This window comes from Acomys minous (assembly GCF_964271855.1).
Source record: "Acomys minous genome assembly, chromosome: 3".
In the NCBI taxonomy this organism is placed as follows: Eukaryota; Metazoa; Chordata; class Mammalia; order Rodentia; family Muridae; genus Acomys; species Acomys minous.
In genome coordinates this window covers 124,421,337-124,439,087 of record NC_140485.1, presented here as the reverse complement: position 1 = coordinate 124,439,087, position 17,751 = coordinate 124,421,337, and the positions used below count along the sequence as shown (strand labels likewise).

The window sequence follows — 17,751 nt, the reverse complement described above, 5'->3', positions numbered from 1 at the left end:
TTTTATATGGGGCTTTAAAAAAAATGACAGCTTGCAACAGGCATGAGAAAGAGAAACACAAAAGCTAGGAGCCACTTGGTACGCATAACATTTTTTTACGACCACGATGCAGAGGAAAAGAAGTACATTTCTAGTTTATCTTTGATAGGCAAGGCTGACAATCTTGGCAGCTTACTGGGAGGGAGATAGAGAAGATGGAAACTCATGCCTTTTTGTTAGGGTCAGAAATGCCAGGCTGACCAGCGCAGCTGACTGGTAGGAAGGGCTAGGACAAAGAATGAGTAACGGTGTGTGAAGGAAGGGTCATGGAGCTCGGCAGTTAAGGAAATATTCCCAAGGATAAGATGGGAAAGCCCCATGAGGCAGTTGAGGCAGAGCATCTTCTTCTAAGAGACATCTACATGTTTATAGAGCCTGGGCTTTTCTCTCTCTCTTGCTCTGCGCCTTACATGAAGCTTGGGTAGGGATGAGCTTCCAGGCTTTCTCTGCCAACTGCCTTCCTTCTGGCTGTTAAGGAGAATGCAGGTTTTTTTCACTTTTAGTCTCTCCTCTCCTGCCATATGCCCGAGGTACTGTCAGCAAGTCATCCCATACTCTTGTCCCAGAAGGAACCTGTTGAAAATCAAGTCAAAGGCTGGAGAGACGGCTCAGAGGTTAAGAGCACTGGCTGCTTTTCCAAAGGTCATGAGTTCGATTCCCAGCAACCACATGATGACTTACAACCATCTATAACGAAATCTGGTATCCTCTTCTGGCTTGCAGTCATTACATGTAGACAGAACACCATACATAATAAATAAATAAATCTTTTAAAAAAAAAAAAAGAAAACCAAGTCAAATTATTTAAGATCCATTTTGAAAAATTAATAGAGGCAATATTGTTAATTCCTTAGCCTCTATTTTAGTGTCTGCATGCCACATTCCCTTCACCTAGATATATGTGTATTTTGCAAACATGGCACACCTAATATCTTATTGCAAAGCGATGTGCTTTACCTGATAATTATGTTTATTTTTGCCATTGTTAATTAAACTATTCTGTATTAATAGAATCTAGCTGTTACTTTGTTTCTCTGTTGTTTCCAGTATTAAAGTATTGTAAACATCTTAACATGTAAAGTCTTCTCTTTTTTTTTTTTATGTATACCAGTAACTAATCAAAAGATATAATATCTCCCTATATGAATATCCCATAAGTTTCTATTTATAAAAACTAAAGGCCCATTAATTTTAAGATAGATAAGCTATATTTTAAATTTAAAAGTACTTAAGTGTGAAGAGACCTAACATATAACAAAAAGAAACACTAGCATATGGTATGTCTAAATAATGGCATAAATAAAGAAAGGGACATTTTAGTCTTAATTTAAAGAAATAACAAGAAGTTTTCATATATCTAGTCTTTGATAAATTTAAAAATCAACTAAAATATAGTAATTCACCATGTTGCGAAAAAAAAAAAAAAGAAAGAAAGAAAAAAGAAAACAAACCATGGTTCAAGTTGGTTCTTTGGATTTTAAAATTATTTTCCCTGTGGAGATACTATAAAATTCAGCTAAAACCTCAGGCCAACTCATAACATAGCTGAAAAATTAATAACAGCTCTAAGTCCCAGCACCATATACTGCCATGGAGCTTCAACTCAAGATTTTGTTAAACTCTTGGCCTCTTGGGAGGTAAAGGATGGGGCTGGACAAACGCCCCAGTCCATCTGACCTGCTAGGAAATGGGAAGAGAGGTGACTGAGGGCTGGGAGCGAGCAACACAGTGCCTCAGGGATGGCTCAGCAGGCAAGATACAGGAAGGCAACTTCATGACCATGTTTAGACATGTTGACTGCAAGTCCAGGCTTCTGATATGATCAACTGAGAAGTTTTCCTTAACGTTAATGCAAATTTTAGGTGTAGTTGTTCCTAAATGATCGCACAGCAAAAATGTCCAATGAACAAAATTGCTCTGTACTTAACATATAGATACCTTTTATTTTTTTTTTTTCTGCCCTGGGTCTTACTCCCTAAACAATATACCATAACAACTTATGTAGTACTAACATCACGTGAAGTACCGTACGTAACCTGGAGACAGGCTAAAGAATGCGGGGAGGTTTTCAGTTATATGCAAGTACTGTATCATCTTATATAACAGAGTTGGACATCTATAGATTGATACCAACTGGGGCCCTAAAACCAATCCTATCAGGATATTAAATGGCAAGCAGAGAGAGAGAGAAAGAGAGAGAGAGAGAGAGAGGGGGGGGGGGGAAATAACAAAGCATTCAATGAGTCAACAAAACTGACAGCCTTCTGAATGAGTCCGGCAAATGCGTTCTCAATATAACCAAAATGAAGGTTGCATCTTGCTGTGTTTGCTCATATCGTCTGTGGCTTAGGAAGGCTAGCCCTACATACCAATGCCTCCCTCAGTTTACCTCCTGTGCTTCCATTCATTATTAGCACGGAAGATGAACTCTCTTTGTTTTATGGAAAACATAAAAATAAAAGACACACCCTGTACCTTTAGGCCTAGTAACAAATATGGAAGAAAATACAAATGTATTAATAATCAGAAATGATAATATGTTGACAAATGTTCAAGAAGTGCAAATGATTGTGGAATTCCAAAGGAGCTTATGGGGGAGTAAATAAAAATACTTGACTGCTCTGTTTCTATTTTTAAAACCCTATACCATAGGTAGCTAAGTAGAAATTAGGAAGAAAATAACTGTTTATCTGTCTAGCCCCGTTTTACATGCTCCCTGCATAAGGAAGCATTTGAGAAAAGTCTCAAAATAAGGAAGCATTTTATTAGGTTACAAAGAAACAAAAAAGAGTGAAAAGCCTGGTATGGAAGCAGGAATGCATATGGAATGCTGGGGGCGGGGATGTTTCTCAATCTGTTCATGCCCTAGGTTATAGATAAGTAGTAAAAATCCCTTTGAAAACACTGGTTGATAAACTGTGACAGAGAACAACCTCAAACGTTAGTCACTAAGAGCCCTATTTAATTCAGAAATTTAAGCTGTCAAAGCACCCAGACAAATTACACTTTAAGAAATGATCGTATGAAAGTGGTTTCTTGTTAGATTCAAAGTTCTTGCTGGATTGCAGTGCCATCAGCCTCCCCCTTCAGGTAAGGAAAGACAAGAAGCACCAAAGGTTTGCACTACAGATGAAGCTCATCTAGAAAAAAAAACGAAGGTAAACAAAACCAGTTAGCTACCACAGCAGCAGCAGGCACGATCTCCCAGTTGCTGCCAAGGAGGTGTCAGAGATAGTCTTTGAAATGTTGATTCTGTATGAAAAGAAAATGACTACGCTATGAGTAACATTAGAGGTCAGGAGGTAGTTTAACTTGAAGAGTCTAGATTGTTACAGAGAGCTCTTCCTGTAAGGAATTCACAAACATCCTCACTTGATTGATTGACTAGTCCTCAGGACATGTTGTACAATGGTTAGATTTTGTTTTCAAACTTCCTTTTGTTAGTTGTACTCCATATCATGGCAATAAAACTTATCTATATATCTGAGCTAGGAAAGATGACAATAATGAAATACACAATTCTGGGAAAGCTTACTTTAATGGCTAAGAAAATTGTAAGGATGAACTTTATTGGTAAAGATTTGAATTGATCTTTAATAACTGATGGCAAATTTCATAAAAAAAATAATGATTTTTATAGTCCCTCTCTTCATAAGCAGAGTTGAAATAAAAAATATCTCCAACAATTGAGTCAAGATATTATTTAGATACAACAGAAAATCCTGAGGTCAAACGAACACATCTATCCACAACAACAACAACAACAAAATTACCTGCCTCTGCAAATAGCTGGAAAATGAATGCAAGATTGCCTTTTGGGTTCAAACACTATGTCAAGGATTCCTGGCTTCAGCAATGGTTAGGTAACAAGTATTGTGTTTCCCCTTGTATCATAAGTAAAAATAAAAGTGAATAAAACATTTTTAACTGTGTTCCATCAACACACTGCTGATGTACAACTAAGGAGCGGCGATTTTAAAAGATCAGAAACACATCAACTCCCCCCCCCCCCCGTTTTCTTATCACATAGACTAGGTTCCAAGGTACCACTGTATCTTGCCTACCGTCTAACATGCTTACAATACTACAAGAATGAACCGTTTTCCTGCTCAGTGGCTATAGTCAATGACACTAAGCTATTGTTATAGGGCCCTAATAGCAATGTACCTGCTACATAAGCTTAATTTTAAGCAGGAAGAAACTCACAAATATGATCAGACTATAAAGATCAAAGTTGGCTGACATTGTTTTGTAATACATATTGAAGTTCCAAATTATACCATTCTCACTTTGGGGATGTTTTGCATCAGCCACAGTACGGTTCTTGCACCACTCACCCAGTGCCTTTCAAGTTCAGATATTTTTTTAAAAAATAATCTGAGGATCATCTGCGACATGGATATTAAGAGCTGATGATTATGTCTTATTGTTTGGCGTCCATCAATAGCGCTGTTTTCATTACGTTCCTCATAGTGATAAAAATGACCTTTAGCAATGAGCTGCTCATAGCAGGTGTTCATCAGAAATTAGACCATCTTGATTGATGCTTTCAACTCACTACTTAGCAAGTAATGGCTCCAGCCAGTATCCATGGAAGAACAAGCAACCCTTCAGAAGGCACTCACCAGGTGCCTAGGCTAATCTCAAGTGTTTGGCTGGAATTTACATTCTGATTCATGCCTTGTATTTGTTGAGCAATCAATCTACTTCACAATGAGATTTGTGGTATTTTCACAAAGATCACAGGCTTTAAACAATGATAACTCTATAATAAGCAAGTGATAAACTATTTTTTGCAGGAAAAAAAAAAGCAGGTCAACAGACAGACGAACAGATGTATACAACAACAACAATAGGCAAAGGGCGTGCTCCTGGGCCGCCACCCCTTTTAATCTTTAGTTTTTATTAAACTTCACAAACTACAATTGCCTGTCAACCCACATAAGGTCAACTAAATGGCAAAAATCTATTAGATAAGTATAACATATAACTAATTGAAAATAAACTGATTACTAAATTACTTTTGCTAAATAAAGGAAAGAAGCCATGAAGGGAGGGGACTCCAAACAAGTGATGTGGACATTTGGAGTTGTGCTGAGCTAGGCAGTAGTAGCCTTTGTAGATGCTGTTGGTCCCTCCCTCTATAACTATCCATGACTACCACTGAACGTATGTGAATGAACCACACCAACACAAACACAGTCAAGCTGCATTCCCTTTCTCTGCTGGAAACAGGGAAAAGAAAACGCTTCAGCAAACAGCAAAGAAGCTGTGCTGTAGAAAGCCATTACAACTTACCTCCTGGTCGAGCCAGTAAAATACAAACAATTCTGAGGATAATGGAATTCTTATATACTAAATCAATTTCAAATACATATTTCTAATCTAATTAATGAGATTTCTTAAACTTCAGTAATATATTTGTGTGCATGTAAATATATGTATTATATAAGTATATATGTGAGTATAGTACCTCAATCCATATATATATGTGTGTGTATATATATGTGTGTGTGTGTGTGTGTGTGTGTGTGTGTGTGTGATAAAAATTACAAAATTTAAGTATACTGTTTGATAATATTTTCCATCATTAGGAATGACCATCCACCAAGACTATCTTACTAAGTCCCCTTGCAGACAGTTGCTCCAATAGGACAGCAGAGTACTGATTTTATGATTGCCCTCCAGAAAACAGAAGAATCATGCGGTTTCTACTCTACGCCCTTTTCTTGGTTCCACATGTCTGTACGATTCATAGCTCACATGGTCACAGGTCTCTATAGGTCACTTCAACTGCGCTGAATAACATTGTATTTTATGAGAATAATAAAATCTGTTTATCCATTTATAAGTTGATGGGAACTTGAATAGTTTTCAGCTTGGGACTGTAATATGAAACATGGATTTATGAAATTCCTGTAAAGTTGCCTTTTTGTGAACAACATAGTCAAGTACTCAGTGATTCCATACTGTGTGTGTGTGTCTGTCTGTCTGTCTGTGTGTGTGTGTGTGCGCCTAACTTAGAAGGAACAGTTCCACTGAGTACATTATTTTACATTTGCATATGCAGTGCATCAAAGCTACGGTCATCTCACATCTTCATGAACATTATTTTTAATCTTAGCCAAGTTTGTAAAAATAAATTAGTGCTTTCAGATTCTAAGGCAAGATTATTACTATTTAAACCATTTTTCTTTTATGAAAATATTAATTACTAAATTATATTAGATAAGCATTATAAATATATATTGTATATATATTCATGAAACAAGCACTACACTTACATATGTCTAGTAAGAATAGGACATATGTACTGATTCTATATTTTTATTAAATTAATATTTGCTTATAGAAATCATTGCCCTGTTTTTAAAAAGGAAGATGTTGCTAGATCATAAAAACATGAATTGCTATCCTGCTTCATTTCTTATTTATTCAATTACTTATAACTTAAACTATAGTTTTAAAAATAACACAATTTGTAGTTTTATGTCACTTTTTGCCTACTCTACTTGACAAGGTTACATATATTTGTATCTTTAAAACTGTAAAAGAAACAGGATTATTAAAACATTTCTCGTTGAGATACTTAAATTCTCTTAATGGGAGGCTATTACATCTGTTTTGTGATGACAATTCACATGTGATGTTAGCCTTAGTAGCTTGCTACCAAGTACTTTGAAATAGTTTAAAAATATCATGACATTTATTCTTGTATAAAAATGTGATACAATGGGGCTGGAGAGATGGCTCAGAGGTTAAGAGCACTGTCTGCTCTTCCAGGGGTCCTGAGTTCAATTCCCAGCAACCACATGGTGCTCACAACCATCTATAATGGGATCTAATGCCCTCTTCTGACCTGCAGGAGCACATGCAGATAAATCTTTTTTTTTTAATGTGATACAACAATTCGTGTTGTATATATTTAAAGAAAGATTTGCGTATCCAACTGGGGGCCTCTAGGGCCTGTGTTGAAAGTACATAGGGATTTACCTTCCACCTCTGGAGGGCAACCAAGGGCAGCAGCTATAACCTATATAGTACTTTGGTAGTCTCTTAGACAAGAGTAACCAACAACATAAAAGAATTCCCTGCCTGGTATTGAGTTTTTGCTAGATGGTCTATGGCTAGTGCGAAAATTTCATTTAAAACATAAATTTATATTTATATAACAACTTTCATGCATTATATGTGTTTTGGGGTAGATAATTAGCAGTATGATTCCTTATAACCTTTTCAGACATTTTATTGTGATTGTAAAGGTAGATTGCTACATATTTTCATCTCAAAGTCTGCCTTTTATCCTGTGCTAGTGACTGCTTTAGTTAGACTTGAAGACTGATGTGGGAAATAACTATTTTCCCTTGTCAGCTTGGGTACATCCACAAATTTCTTTTTCCTTTTCTTGTTTTTTTTTTTCAAGATAGTGTTTCTCTGTGAAACCTTGCCTGTCCTGGACTTGCTTTGTAGACCAGGCTGGTCTTGAACTCACAGAGATCTGCCTGCCTCTCCCTCCCCCCGTGACAGGATTATAGGCATATGCCACACGCCCAGTTTACATCCAGAAATTTCTTGATGTTTCCTCATGTAGTTCACACTGACATAAAAATCCAGCAGTTTTACATTTAAAAACCATTCATTTCTTGAAGGCATATTTTTTCTCTCCAACATCATAAATTATACTTACTGATGAAGCCTTATTTCTGTGGCTCTTACTCCTGTTTCTAGAAACATCCTTTGCAATTGCCCATTCCCTGGCTTGGATTCAGCCTTCTCTCCTCGTGCCACACCCGTTCTTGTGCTTCCCACTTTCTGCTATCAGTGAAGGTCAAGCTGACACTTGGTAGATATAATTCACCCCCACAGCAGCAGTTTACAGCCAGCCAGCCAATTAAATCAGCTAGGGGGGAAAATCTGTTAAAATGCCCAATGATGAAGCATGCCCACTTTTAAATATTTCACTCTTAGCCCTTACTGGAAGGCTGTTTTATATTATTCCCTCTGCGAACACTTTTCTGAGATGTTTCCTGCCATCAGTTGACATCATGTTTTCAATTCTGGCACATCACATGTCAGCCTGTATCCTACTATTATGTCCCCTGTCAGTCTCGCTATATAAGGTAATAATTTAGCTTTGAATAGCTAGGACACGAGCCATTGAAGGAAGGAAAGAAGGGATGGAGAGAGGGGAGAAGATGGAAAAGAAGGAGAAAAGGAAGGTAGATCTCAAGTATGATATTATGACGTAGCCCTTAGCCTTTAAAGTTTATGCTTATCAATATTTACTCTGAAACTTTAATAAGAGATGGGGAGGGAGGAGGCTCTGATTGAGTACAGTGAACATTTAAACAAACTAAGCTCATCTTATTAGGAGAAATCCAAAATGTCAGTCCAGGGGCTTAGAAAGCAACTCAGGTCCTTGGAACAGGTTTACTAGACACATTTCCCCACTGTGGAAAAACGTGTATAGTATTATGTTTACAAACAGATACCACCTTAAGAGAGAAGAAATAACTTAAAATCCACAGAATAACCTCTTCTGATCTGACTCCAGGAGAGGCAGGCCTCTCTACCCTGCAAGTGTAAGGAATGTGAGTGCAAAGCAGGAAGTGGGAAACAATGAACATCTAACCACACACCAGCTGTGACATCAGCGTTATGAAAGTGAAAATCAAACCTGTTACATCACTTTCACAAATCCCACTAGAGAAAAAATCCCACAACTTAGTTTTTGTTGAAATGTTAAAGCTTCACTGATATTGAAGCAGAAAGTTTGTAGTCATGACCTTCTCCCAAACAACAGAATTCCAATTTTCCATTCTCAAGAGATGAAATTAGGAGTCTAAATAGAGCACTAATACTTCCGTAGGGCCAGGCAGAAAGCAACTGGCATGTGCAGTCTGACTAGGAGAATTCAAAAGGGTAGAAGGTATAACACAAGGGTAAATACTCTGTAAAGGCCTAGCTTTCTTTCATTCAGCACCATTGCTGGAGCCAGTGGTACCCCTGTGATCAGAGAAATCTCATTTTTCACCTTTAATTTTGCCCAGTAAGGCCACAACTCTTCAAAAATCGTTATTCATACTCAGTATATACAATTTCTGGACAGGTAGCCAAGAGATAAACAAATAAAAGAGGGTAACACAGAAGAAATTAGACATATACACAAAAGCAGGGTATAATGCAGGCTCGTGTTTGAAGTGCTTTCCCTTTTCTGGATCTATGTTTTAGTTTAATGGTAGTCTTTCAAGGTTTGGTCAGGCAATGGATCTTCTGAAAAGGAAATTGCATACGTTATGAGCATATGTCTATTTTTATGGCCTGTCTAAAACCAAGACTAATGAGGAGTGTAATCACATAGTTAACGAACAGGGCCTGATCATTTAAATGGGTTGGCTCATGCTATCCAAGGGCTTCTAGAGCAAATGTCTTCTGGTTTTCTAAACTAGAGGCACCAGGCTTGAGGTTGAATGTGCTAGACGATCCATGGCTTTGGATTCACAGTAGTTGAGTTTGTGAAGAAAGATGTGTTGTTATTTTTTATAGCAGATCATTTCTAAACCACAAACTGATGAAGCTGATTTGTGAATGACTATAAATCAAGCGATCTTGACAGAAATACAAAATAAGTTGAACTGTCTTCATAAAAAAATTCTTCAAATGATTGAAATAGCTTTTGGATTTTTTTTTTTAAAGCAAGGAAATGAGCTTCAAGTACAAACTCCCTATTGCATAGCTCCTATTGAGCTACGCCATTGGTCCCAGAGAGTGTGAAGGTTAAGGCTAGTCTGAGCAGGCACAAACAAACCCATTTGGCAACTAACAGCCTTGCTTTCTTTCCAGGCATTTAACTGTTGTAGGTCAATGGTGGGGAAGAATATTTCTGTGACATCACCACTCATCACGGGAAGAGTATATTTTCTCATTTAACCACCCATGAGATTCCTTTAAATTATATTTGCTTTGTAAACATGGCTGTGCTTTCTCCCTCTTCGGTTATTGTCCATTTACTGTTTTCCACATTCATTACTTACTGAGAGCCATGATATTATAATCTCAAGGAGAACAGTGTCAAAAGCAAAGTCTAGAGTTTGCCAAGATTAATTCGCACAAGAAAGTTACTTGTCTGTCAATCTCTAGGTCTACTTCAGTGTACAAAACGATACATTAAAATTGAATGGGATGACACATCAGAGGAAGTTCTAAAGTAAAGTAATTTTGTGTCTGCATACAGAAAACACTGCCCACATAACTCACACAGTTTACAGTAGGCCAGTGGGCTGAAGCCATGCTCAAGGCTCCCAGCACTAGGTATTCCGAATGGGAGTGTCCCTCCTTTCCCAACTGATGATAGAAAATGGGAACAACAGATAGGTTTATTTTCTTGGTAAGCAATTGTTGAGAGAGTTTTTTTGGAGCTAGGAGCAGCATCTGTTGGGATTGAGATTTGTTCTTTAGGATAAACATCTTCCAAATGGCTGCTTTTCGTCTACAGCCATACCATCCTGAACACACTGATCTCCTCCAAATGACCACTTTTCAATACTTAAGCCATCTTCTTAGTACTTTTAACTTTACTATTTCAAGGCATCATTTCAGTGTGTGTGTGTGTGTGTGTCTGTGTGTGTGTGTAGAATGTGCACACATGAGTGTGCATGCTTGTAGAGACTGGAGGTTGATGTCTGGTGTCTTGATCAATTGCTGTCCACCTTACTTTTTGATGAAGTGTCACCCACTAAACCTGGAGCTCACTGCTTTGGCTAGAATGACTGACCAGAAACACCCAGGGAATCCTCCTACCTCTGCCTCCCCAGGTCTGGTATTCTAGACAGGCCTCAATATTCATCTTTTACCTGAGTTCTGGCCATCCAAACTCGACTTGTTGCTTTTGCATCAACAGAAACATAGGAAAGGACACTTGTAGATGTCCCCGAAAGATAGCAACAGCTTACTAGAGGCAGAACAAGCCCTGGACTATTTCCTGAATGGCTGGAGACTTGCCTGACTCTTAGTGTTTACATATCTCTGGGTATGATTTCTTGCTAAATAATGTCACTTGCAATGAGGTAGGAATGCTCAGACCTGGGAAGAGAGGACTCCATGTCAGCATCCCTTTTTCTGTAACACCATCTAGGTGATGTCAGTCTTACTGGAGACTCTATCAACCTAGTTATCCAGTTGTAGGAGACAATCCACTTCCATTCCATGTTTAAGTAATTGACTTTGCAACCTTTCCTGCGGGATTTCCTATTTAACTTCCATCAGATTCCACTTTCTAGGCTTTATTGGTTCTGTCTCACTGGTTCTTTCCACCTGAGGCCTGAGATGGGAAACTGGTCCTTTCGGTCCTTTGCTTGAAAGCTTCTAAAAATAGCAAAGCCAGAGCAGCTTGCCATTGATCAACACACAAACTCACTTCAACATATATATCAGTGTCTGCAAAAAATATTGAGCCACTCTACATATACATTAAGACGAAAATAGCTTAAATGCTTGAAGATTTATAAGATGATCATTTCTCTGGACATTTTGGATCAAATCTTAAAATATGTACAGAGTCAATTTACAATAAATGCAGACTTTAGTGCAATACATAGTAGATTAGAGTTGCTCATTTTATGATCATGAGAAAGACTCAAAGAACAACAGAAATCAAATATTTTGTCATTTGTCCAATCACTTGCCTTATGGAGCAGAAAGTACCCAGCATTTGGGGCCAAATTTACTTTCGTAATTGCTTCCTCTTTCTGTAGTTGATGTCTCATGGATATCAGAACACCAACTTGCTGAGACCACTGATTTTCTGGGGAGAGGGGAAGCTCCTCTCTTGGTGCTCATGACTTGGTCTGTCCATGTGGAAACTGACTTTTGGTTGCCCTGGAATTCATTGGCTCATGGCTGTTTGTTCCCCACTGTACTTGAAGCCATAATTTCTGCCTGCTTTTATATCATTACTTATCTTTAGAGTCAAAGAGTATCACACATAAAAATGCCTGAAACATTTCTAAGAATCTTCAAGTGAAGAAAGAGTGTCAGTTCAATGACTTAGAAAATTAAACATTTGCCTAAACAATCAGCCTGACCAGTTTTTTTTTTGGTGGGCTCTTTAAAAATTAAACAACAAAATTGATCAAGTTTTCTTCAAATCAAGTAACTAATACATGCTCTTGGTAAAAGACAAAAATTTGGGCAGTGTCATATCTCAGGGAGTAAAGGCACTTTGTCCAGTCTTGCATCCTGAGTTCTACCCACAAGGCTCACACAGTGGAAGGAGAGGGCAGATTCTCACAAGTTATTCTCTGTCCTCAGTTTGTCTATCCCCCATCATATACAACAAAGAAAAATTTTTAATTATTTTTTAATCTTTAAGTATACAAACCATCACTGTCTTCTCCTTGCCACAGAGATTACTCATTTTAAAAGCTTGGTATGCTTCATTTTTTTTCATTTTTTAATTTTTTAAAATTTATTCATATTACATCTTAATTGTTATCCCCTCACTTTTTTCTTCCCATCCCCCCCCTCTTTCACCCTTTTCCCCTCCCCTATGTCTGTGACAGAAGGGGACCTCTTTCCCCACCATATGGTCACAGCCTATCAAGTCTCATCCTGGTAGCCTGCTTATCCTTTCTCTGAGTGCCACCAGGCCTTCCCACCAAAGGGAAGTGGGTTTCATTTTTAATTATGTTTATGAAGCCATACAAACATACAGATACAAAATGTCCCACTTCTATAATATGACCCATTAGAATGTGGGATAATTTCACTTTCCTCTATAATGTTATTTCTAATTGTGCATTCTTATCTCACACAAGCCATTACAGTAAGCCAGTATGCATGGTTTTACAGTATTATTCTTAAGGTCTCTGCAGAATTTCCTGGTAGGAATGTAAAATAACTCCACGTAAACTATCACCATCATCTTGCTGATGAACAATTAGCACTTTCCAGTTTCTTGCTGATACAATAACACACTAGCACACATCTCCACGGGTTCACTTTCTTCATTTTTATAGGACAGACACCCATATGTAGAAGTGGTATCCAAAGACAGTATATACCTTTTCATGTTTTATGACATGTTTCCCTATCACTTTCCTGAAAGGGAACTAATAGTGTTTTCTCAACAGCTTCAATTCTGCTGCCAGATATTTTAAAAGTTGCTCGGCTCACCACAACAAGAGTAACTGTATTAAAGGTTCACAGCACTCAGAAGGTTGAGAACGACTGTGGGAGAGGAACAGTTACACAGACAAGAACATAAAAAGAAGCGGGCCAATTCTTTGAGAGAACACAGGGATTGAAGAAAGAGTTTGATGAGAAGGTAAAGTCAAAGAATAGAGGCGTGTCTAAGAAACAGAGGGCTGAGAGTTCCTAGAGTGGTACTGCAGTTGTAGAGGCTGATAAGGAAATAGAAATGAAGCTTTGAGTAGGAATCGAGATTACTGTTTACACATGTAAAATCTGAGAGGTCCTATAAATGTAAGGGAGAAACACATCAGTAAACACAGGAGACTCTAGGATCCATGACTGAAGATTAGGACTTAGGAGACACTGACATCAAAATGACATTAAAAGTCCCCAGGATCTGAGATGGTCCAGTTAAATACAAAGGCATGAAGGGTCGGAATGTGCACATAAGAAACATTACAGCTAAGCTGTAAGTGTTGTTTTCAAAAACAAACAGCGTTGAGCTGACTTCTGCAAACAGCAACGATGAAAGTTAAGTTTGTCTCAAGTTATGACCAGAATTGTTTTAAACATCTTTGAGATCCCTTTAAGGAATGCCACTGCTGAGTTAGTATACAAGGCAAAAATTTTATATCCAAATGTTCCTAATAACATCAGAAGTGTGTGTGTGTGAGGGGTGGGAGGTTCAGGTGTTTGGGGGAGTTCAGACATATATGTGTGAGTTTGTGACACACTGAGTGAGAGAAGGCTAAAGAGAGAAATTGTATTTGATGTACTCTAGGGCAAGGCAGTGGAGGTGTTTGTTAAAAGAATAGACACTTGGGGTCAGAGAGCCACTTCAAATGACCTTCCGATTGCGTTGGCTCCGATGTGGGTGCCTGCTAACAGCCTTTCACACCCTTAGGCTTCTCGAGGCTCAGCCCCAGTGCCAGCCTGGTTGACTTATTTTAATTGACTTTAAAGTATATGTTTCATTTCACATAGTCAAAAGACAAAACTTCAGGAATGCACATACGTCAGTTAAAATGATGACATGTAAAATACAAAGGCCCAATTTGAGGTACGCTGGTTTGCAGAAATGTTGAAAGTTAACAAACGCATGACCTCACAGAAACGAAAGTAAACAAACCTAAACTCATTTTCGCCTCATAATTCATCTTACATCATCCAACTGGTTCTTGAAAAACCACTTTGAAGGTTAAGAAATAGTTCAGCACTATACATCACAGAAATTCCATCTACAGTTTGCTTTTAGGTCTCCTTAAAGCACATTGTTTTGGCAACGACTAAGGAACAGAAAGACTGACTTTACACAGATATTCTAAAGAACACACACACACACACACACACACACAAACACACACACACACACACACACACACACACACACACACACACTCACATATACACAAATGCACCCAGACATCAGTTTTGTTTTGAAAACTTTAAAAAATATGCCAGGGATTTTCCAAGAAAGTAGCTGAAAATGCTTGACCTAGAAAAAAAGCCTTTACATACAAAGAACAAATTGTTGATCTTGACTCATGAGTAAGCAATTTTGGTGAATAATCAAATTAAAAGATTCCTTAAAGGTATTATTTATAATAGCATACACAATAATTTGGAACTGGTTAATCCTCATTAAACCCTAAGTCATATCACATAAAAATTAAGTAGTTACTTTCTTAGTTGACATCTTTGGCTCTATCTAATAGAAAATAAAGCGACTATAACAAGGTAAAATAAAGAGTTAGACACAGTGAACTTAATAGAAAAGCATACAAGGTAACAATTTCCTTGAAAACATTTTTCACATGGCACAGACTAGATGATTTATTTATATAATTATTTGTAGAAAATGTAATTTTCAACATCTGAAGAAACCTAGTTCAAGGATTAGGGAACAGTTCAACAGTTCATTTACAAGATAATAAACATTTTAATTTGAAAATGTAAATAAAATGAACCTTTTCATACCAGATAACATAAGGAAACTATAAGCTAAAATATATAATTTCAAATTCCCTCAGTGAAAATTGCAAAGTCCATATTGTAAAAATTTAATCAAGTCGGGATTAGTGAAATTGGCAAAGTCTGCGTTTTCCATAAGGACTATATGAAAACTCGGCAGAAGTAAGTGCGGTATATTTATTCAGCAGAAGAACCAGCCAGTGTCTTTTCCCTGTCAGTTAAGTGGTTATCTCATCACTCAGTATAGATTAAATAAACAAATAAAATGAGAAGGAAGACAGCAAAGATTAAAAAATAAATAAACTCATTGGGAAACAAAACAATGATGGCAGTGATAGACTTCACACAAAACTCGGAAAAGATGGAGACCAGAGACCAAAGGAAAACATAGAACGGTATGAAGTGATGGGGATGGACTGTAACTGATACAAATTAAGATCATTTTCTCCACAAGAAAATCCACAAACCCAACTAACCAGGGCTCATCGAGGCTCACAGAGACTGAACCAACAACAGGAGCCTGCGTGGGCCTGACCTAGGCCTTCTGTATGTGCACTGTCATTGTGTAGCTTGATCTTCCTGTGAGACTACTAACAATGGGAGTGGGTGCTGTCTCTGATTCTTTTGCCTGCTGTGGGGACCCTTTTCCTTTTACTGGGTTGTCTTGTCCAGCCTTCCTATGCATGGAACAGAGGTGCCTAGTCTTTACACAACTTGACATGTCATGTTTGGTTGATATCCCTGGGAGGGCTGCCTTTTTCTGAAGGGAATAGGAAGAGAGGTGGACTGGGGAGAGATGAGGTTGTGGGAAAGGACTGGGAGGAGAGGACGGAGGAGAAGTTGCAATCAGGATGATTACATGTATGAGAGAAGAAAAGAAAGTTAAGATCATTTCAATAAGATGCACACTTCCTAAAGAGCTCATTGAAATCATCACTAATCCAGTTGTACAGAGTCCTACCTGAGAGAGGAATACATGTAATACACAAAGCAAACAGGAGCAGAAGGGTACTTGGCTTCCAACTCCAATGGCAGCACCTCATCCTCCGTGTGTCAAACATCCTGCAATTAATGACAGAAAGTCATAGTCAGGACAGGGACCCTTGAGTAAGGCATTAGGACAAATAATGAAAAATATGGTTCCCAACAGGGACTGAATATAGAAACATTTTTAGTTTTGTTTTCAAATAAAAAATCTTAGTATATAAGGGATAGAACTCGGGACCTCAGGAGAGTGGAGCAAGTGCTCTCAGCCACATTCCTAGAAGAGACTCAAAAGGCAGCAAGGACCCCATCATCCACTTCAAGCAAAAGAGAAAGAAAGCAAAGGCCGAGGAGCTAGTCAAGTGCTTGCTGGGCAAGTCTAGAGTTCAGATCTCTAGCACCCATGTGAAAAGTCAGGCAGTTCCTGTAACCCTAACACTGAGAACTGGCCAAAAAATGAGAACAGTGATTAAGAAAGACACAGGGCACTGATTTCTGGCTTCCATAGACACCTGCAAGCACACAAATTCATCCATTTTATTTGTTTAATGCTTGCTGACTCTCTTGCATGAGTCAGAATCTGTGTCTGCCTGAAGGCTGTCTTGTGAATCTATGTGCTCCTGTGTCTCTTTCTATCCCTGTGTATGTCCGTTTCAGTGTGTGTGTGTGTGTGTGTGTGTGTGTGTGTGTGTGTGTGTTGTGTCATGTCTGTATGTCTAAGTATGAACAGTGTCTGCCCCTATTGAACAGTATAGGAAGCATCATCACATGGGGAAGGTGCTTTTCAGAAATCTTTAACAGAGTTTTAAAAGTGATTATGTCATAGGCTCCATCTTATCCCAACTGACCCAGACAATAAAAACCACTGTTTAGCAACCAGTAGCCATAAAGGGTTGCATTCAACCTTTATGGTAAGTTTCAGGAAGTTGCTTTCAACTTCCATATCTACTGCTTTCAGCAAATGATACACATGCAGTGTTCTGGGCTGAGGCATAAGGAAGTACATAACTTAGGATTTCGGCTATGCATTAGCTTAGGCTGTGAAAGCTAATTCCAAGGGAAATCTAAGGCAAGTAAGGAAGGTTACTACTTTGTTCTCTCAAAGGCAGGCTAAACAAACAGGCTGAGTACACAGTAAGATAGTAGTCCTATCTCTTAAGTGACTCAAGGTGTCCTACTAAGCCTGGCTGTAAGGACCAGCAAAAGTGCCAGTAAATTACTAAGTAATGTTAGATGCAGGTAAAAATGTTCAATCTTTGTAGAGAGCAGGGCTATCTTTCCCCATTTTAAACTGACACTTATTTCCTGTGTGTTTTTGTATTTCTGTACATGTGTGCATGTAGAAATCAGAGAATAATTTCTCGCAGTTAGTTTTCTCCATCATGTGTGCTCTAGGGATCAAACTCTCAGGTTATCAGACTTGGTATCACGGGCCTTTACTGGGTAGGAATCCCATTTTGCTGTCATATCTAAATAGAAAAATGTATTTACTAAAGATATAAACAGGATTCCATGTTATTATGACTCACAACAGATTTCATTGAGTCAGTGTGATTAAAAGAGGCA

General features: G+C 38.1%; 1 protein-coding gene across 6 annotated transcripts in view; it reads right to left on the bottom strand.

Annotated features, from left to right (window-relative positions):
* ADGRG6 (adhesion G protein-coupled receptor G6) overlaps window positions 1-17,751 on the bottom strand; it is a 186,971-nt gene that overhangs the window by 110,350 nt on the left and 58,870 nt on the right. For all 6 annotated transcript variants that reach the window (XM_084776096.1, XM_084776097.1, XM_084776099.1 and 3 more), the window contains one exon: window positions 16,163-16,263. In XM_084776096.1, the coding sequence (XP_084632222.1) occupies window positions 16,163-16,262 (100 nt within the window). In that variant the 5' untranslated portion in view covers window position 16,263. The remainder of the gene's footprint in view (window positions 1-16,162; window positions 16,264-17,751) is intronic.